This window comes from Phoenix dactylifera, chromosome 2, assembly GCF_051530095.1.
Source record: "Phoenix dactylifera cultivar Ajwa chromosome 2, Ajwa_hap1_PhDact_Kaust_v1.1, whole genome shotgun sequence".
In the NCBI taxonomy this organism is placed as follows: Eukaryota; Viridiplantae; Streptophyta; class Magnoliopsida; order Arecales; family Arecaceae; genus Phoenix; species Phoenix dactylifera.
The window spans coordinates 7,249,012-7,254,755 of record NC_143191.1 but is presented as its reverse complement, the minus strand read 5'-3'; the positions used below and the strand labels follow the sequence as shown (position 1 = coordinate 7,254,755).

At 40.6% G+C, this 5,744-nt stretch overlaps 1 protein-coding gene across 1 annotated transcript; it reads right to left on the bottom strand.

Annotated features, from left to right (window-relative positions):
* Positions 1 to 1,804: 1,804 nt before the first annotated feature.
* LOC120112950 (L-type lectin-domain containing receptor kinase IX.1-like) lies at positions 1,805 to 5,481 on the bottom strand. Its single transcript, XM_039133172.3, has 2 exons — positions 3,659 to 5,481; positions 1,805 to 2,502 (listed from the first exon to the last, which is right to left on the bottom strand). Exons 1-2 carry the CDS (start codon positions 5,280 to 5,282, stop codon positions 2,084 to 2,086), a joined length of 2,043 nt encoding a protein of 680 aa, XP_038989100.2. The 5' UTR covers positions 5,283 to 5,481; the 3' UTR covers positions 1,805 to 2,083.
* Between the last annotated feature and the right edge of the window lie 263 nt (positions 5,482 to 5,744).

The following is a 5,744-nucleotide window of genomic DNA, read 5'->3' as shown; positions in this document are numbered from 1 at the left end:
GATTCAATCAAGGGATTGAATCAAGGGGTTAAGGTTTGTTGGTGAGCCAAAGGGAAAAACCAATCGTTGTAAGGTTGTGGTTGGTGAGCCTTTGGGGAAAACCAACTAGGTTGATTGTGAACCCGGAAAACAATCATTGTAAGGTTGTGGTTGGTGAGCCTTTGGGAAAACCAACTGGGTTGGATTGTGAGCCCGTGAAAACAATCGGTTGGTTCTAGTCGGTGAGCCTGTGAAAACCGACCGAGTTCGTTGTGATCTCGCAAAACAACAAGTTGGGTTGTGAGCTTGTAAAACAACTGACTGTAATCTAAAGGATTATAGTGAAATTCCCAAGAGGTCTTGGGGAGTGGATGTAGGTGCTGGGGTGCACCGAACCACTATACATCTTTGTGTTTGTGATGCCTTATCTCTTGTATTTCATGCCTTCCATTCATGCTTGATTGTGTAATATCTCTAGCTTTGTTTTCTATAGAGTTATAAGTGATTTGCTTAGCTTCCACTCCATTCTTACCATACACATAGATTAAGATTGATCATACAACTATAAGTTAATTTTAGATCAATTGCACCCTAAAGCCATAGTATAATTGCTCTAGCTTAATCTTCCACTGCTTTACTTGTAATTGCCTAGAGCTTAAGTAAATAACATCCTATTATTCCGCTGCATTCTATTCAAAGTAAAAATTAGGGAACATAATTTTTAGAAAATCCAATTCACCCCCCCTCTTGGGTTGTCACCTTGGGCAACACTTAGCATGCCTATGATCTATTATGGTCCCGCTAATGGGGTATTTGTTGGCCCAATCGACTTGTAATCTGTGAGAAACTGATTTCGACACCGTATCACTAGTGATTAGAATAGTGGTATTTGGACACTTTGGCATCGGTGGTTAATAATAGTAGTTTTGACACTTTGTGCCACTCATGCCATTAGGTTGTATGGCCATAACCTATTGATGTTGGAATTCTGGTATCAAAGTTTTTATGAAAATATTTAATTAATTTTTTTTTAAAAAAAGTTTATTTGTGATTTATTTTTTAGTCATTATTTTGTATTTTAATTAAATATCTAGCATGCTTTGACCCCACTCTGGGGTATTATGTTGCTTACTAGGCTAGTATAGCTTATTATCATATTTTTTTCATTTTTCAGATCCACAGGCATGATTGTATGGGACTGGAGAGTGTGCTAGATTTTCTAAAAAAAATTTAGTTATTGGCGTTTTAGTTAATTTAGTTAGATTATTTGATTTATGTTAGCACATGTTACTTTGAAACTATTGTAAAAACTATTTGAATAAATTATTGCTTAAATAAATTTTATGGATTTGTCATTACTTTGATATGATCTGTAGCCTTACATATGCCTGTACAGTCCGTCATATAGGCATGCGGCGTCTGTCGCGCTCTAAGTTCGGGGATTGACAACTACCGTCTCCATCAATCTTTATCTCCTCTTTTTCGGCAATGCCGTCCATGGCAACTTCATCCGTGTCCCTCATTGGCATTGTGCCTGTTCCTTCGATCCCTTCATGTCCATTGAGGCTGCCCATGCTCATCACATTGATGCATATACCCACTAAGATCAGCTCGATGTTGAGGAGGGTCTAAGAATTCATGTGGAGATTCTCCAATTTGTGAAAAACTCCCCTTACAAACAAAAAACCAATAGTTTTCTCACTTATTATACTAGAATGGATGGTTGTGACAAGTATCTCGGGTATTATATCAGGTATCAACCAGCTGCTAGAGGTTTAATTTTAGTCATCCAATCTAAATATACAAATGGCTTATAAAAGATTAAGGTACCAAAGCAAAACTGAATACTTTATTACATGAACCTTGAGACAAGCATATCAAAATAACATGTTCTCGACTAGAATTATCATTACAGCTTCCTATGCAGGAGATTTTAAATATATTATATTTCAAGCTTTAACGCAAAGACATACAACACCCGATCATATAATGAAACACCTATCAAAAACAAAAATTACCTAATTATATAGTTGAATTATAAATCACTGCTATGATTGGCAACGTGATACTATTGTTAAACTTTTCTAACATGACTCACCATCCTTCAACGGCCCATCAGAGTTGTGTTTGAAATTATGGGGCAGCTATCAGAATTTGAAGGAGCAGGCACATTTCTTGGAGGAGAATGAAACATTGAAATGGGCATATTGGGTGGCAAAGCTGGCAATGGGGTATCAAATTTAAGTACATTGATTGCTTGCCTCATGGTCGGCCTTTGATCTCTATCAGGGTGAGCACACCATAGTCCCACAACCATCAAGTACACCATTTGTTGCTCATCGAATTCCATCTCTAACCTTCGGTCTGCTGCAGCCAAACATCTTCCATTCCCATAAAGTTCCCAAACCCACTCAACCAAATTCACTTGATCATCTTTCTCCACTTCAGATGGCTTTCTACCGCTTGCAATTTCTAATATAACTACTCCAAAGCTGAAAACATCAGTCTCCTTACTAGCTTTCCCTGTGAAATGTTATGACAATTAATTTAGGCTGTCAAAATAAAACAATGCTTATAGTTGCTCGAATTTAGTTCTGTTAAAAATAAAATGATCTAGCATTTTCAATGATATTAAAATTTTATAGACATGCGCGAGCAAAGTTTTACGGGCGACTTAGTATTACTCTTTCAACTGAATGATTTCTTTTTTTTTCGGTTACTCTAGAGCTTGATGATTCATTTTATAGACATGGTTCTGCAGGAATAACCCGGACTACTAGACACCAACAACAAACAATAATTGATTGAGGCATAAGAATTCATTTTTTTGGGCGTCAATTAAATTAAGAAGACCAGATGCTCCCTGCTCGGACACGAAATTTGGAAGGACTGCTGGTCCACTGGTAGCCTCGGTGGTGCCAGATGTGACGTACTCACATAGAGGATTCGTGCCGGAGCCCAGAGGGGTCACCGAACCGGCCCACGGGTGGGGAGGATATGAGTAAAACCGGACGGGGTGCCCAACACACGGTCATTTCTACCCGCATCGAATATTCTCCTGGTGGGATGAGTGTCCAGTAGGGGTTGCTATGCGGGGGTGAGCTTGTCCCTTCCTCCCCTTTTTCCTTTTGCTTTAGCAAAAAATAAAGAAAAAAGGAAAAAAAAAAGAAAAAGAAAAGTGTGGATAGAGCAATGATGATTTAAATCTCTTACAGAATTCCGTTGTTTATTCAGTAAAATTACTGTATCCTGGTCCTATTTTTATGGAACTCTTAGGTGATTTTGCACATAAATCTTTTCACTTAGTGTGTAAATTGGAGTGGCATATATGTCTTTTCAACAAAAGGGTAAATTAGTACTTTGACACTATATGGTACCTATTTTAATGAATTAAGTCCTTATCAACCGCCACATGCGTGCATCTTACTTTTGATGCACTACGATGCGTGAGCACATCATGCACACATCTGTCATCATGGATCAACTACACATCTACTACATCCTAAGGTGCAGCTAATGCCATGCCATGGTGGATGACCACACATCCATAGTGTGTCGGACCTGCAATCTTTATCATCTTTATCCAGGAGAAGTAAAATAACTATGATGCCTTTCAATTTTATTAAGAAGCAATTAAAAGACCTCGCAAAATGTACTATAATGGCATAGATTTTGTTACCTGTAATAGCATACTCCGGTGCAATATATCCCCTGGTCCCGGCCAAAACTGTTGTTTCTCGGTTGGAATCATGGTCCACGAGCCTTGCCAATCCAAAATCAGCAAGTTTAGCATTGAATCCTGAATCTAGCATCAAATTGCTTGGCTTTACATCTCTGTGGATGACGCACTGCTCCCACTCTTCATGAAGATACAGCAACGCTGATGCTAAACCTAGAGCTATTTTGTACCTCTCCGGCCATAAGAGCAATCTTGTCTTTTTGTATAAATGGTAATCAAGGCTTTTGTTTGGCATGTACTCGTAAACAAGCAGCAGGTCACCTCTCTCATGACAATAGCCTATGAGTTGCACAAGGTTGCGGTGCCTTAGCCGGCTTATGATCGTTACTTCTGATATGTACTCTTTGGTCCCTTGTTTTGAACCCCTGGAGATCCTTTTAATGGCCACCTCAAGCTGTGAATCATGCAGCACCCCTCTGTATACCTCCCCAAATCCTCCTCCGCCAAGTTTCCTCTCCTCCATAAAATTTTTTGTAGCACCCTCGAGTACACTGTAAGGAAACCTCCTAGGCCCACTCTCTCTCTCAAATGCAACATTAATCATTGAATCAATAGTCTTATCTGCTTCTTTCTTCCTTCGATCACCTTTCTTGCATAAACATCGCCTCATAAACCACATCAAACCCAACCCACATAGTAAGACCACGGCGCCAATACCCAACCCCAAAAATATATAAAGATGTCTAGCTCTTGGAGTAGGGCTTGGACTAGAACCATAACCCTGAGAACTCAAATCGGAGGAACTGAAATTCCAGGATACAAGGCTATGTTGTTCGGTCTTGTTACCTGTGGCAGCTGTGAAGCCAACGGCTACCTTAGCTGGCAGAACCTTCCTCAAGTCAACAACATGAGACAGGCTCCAATTCATTGTAGGATCTGAGGCATTGCTAAGGAAGACACTCAAATTTTTGGTAGTAGCTCTGTAATTAACACAAGCGTTGAACGTCGTGTTCTTTCTCATGTTAGCTTTCAAGTCCAGCTGCACAACCGAGTATATCGTGTGGACGTCGATTCCCATATGGTTGGCGCTTATATCCTTGTACTGAGGATTGAAGAAGGTATCAAACTCGACAGCAACGACAGTACTCGGGAGCGTTATGTTGCCATCAGGACTGGTAAACAGACCGAGAGTTCCGCCGCAGGATAAATCGGGGATTGCCGAAGGGTATGACGAGAGGAAGAAGGCGAGTCCATCTGCACTGACTGGTCTTTTGAAGCCATAGATAAAGAAGGAGAAACATGAAGTGAAGTTGATGACGGAAGCTTCGTCATAGATAGTCACTGGTTCAGGATATACCATTCTTCCGGAGCTCCTCTTAAGGTTCATGTGGGCCTGGTTCTTGGTGAGTTGGACGATGCTGCCGTCGAAGAAGGCGTCACCCTGGTAAATCATCTTGCCAATGTTCAGATCATCACCAGAGTAGTTGAAGGACAGGGGGCTTGCAGGGGGGATTAGGATGGACAGCAGGTGGAAGAGGGGCAGCAAAAGTTGGAGGGATGGAAGGGTTCTAGATTTGGAGGGAGCCATGCTTGGTATGTTGGATAGGAGACATTCCAAGGCCATTTGGTGGCTTGGGCGGCTAGAGAAGGTGCTTGGCAGACCACACAACGTGAATCGAGTTCTAATCTCGATTCTTCTTTTATGGTTGAAGCTTAGCACGGTGTCTAACTACGTAAATTGATTTTTCTCTGGTTTATTAAATTTTGATTTTAATAAATGGTAAAACGTTTGGTCCAGTTTGAATTGTATGAGTTCCCTTCCTCCGATGACGATGGGCTCTCTTTTTTTTGAGGGAAACGATATGACGAACCACGGCTCATAAAACTTTTCCTCCTTGACCGACTTAAATTCTAGAAACCAGGTGGCGACAAGGTGATGGCCTGCAGCCAATAGAAATTATGTAGTAAAAAATTACAAAGATCTGACTCCTAAATCTTATCCGGCTCTGTCCGTAACGGCTCCATATCGATTCAGATGATTCTTTTGGAACATTTAGAAAGTAGATAAGGGATATTAAGTCCAAAC

Bases quoted from the DNA above. Each gene is read 5' to 3' on its own strand.
- LOC120112950 (XM_039133172.3), bottom strand. From the start codon at position 5,282: ATGGCCTTGGAATGTCTCCTATCCAACATACCAAGCATGGCTCCCTCC. The intron at 2,503-3,658 runs GTAACAAAATCT...AACATTTCACAG, and splicing joins ACCGGAGTATGCTATTACAG to GGAAAGCTAGTAAGGAGACT.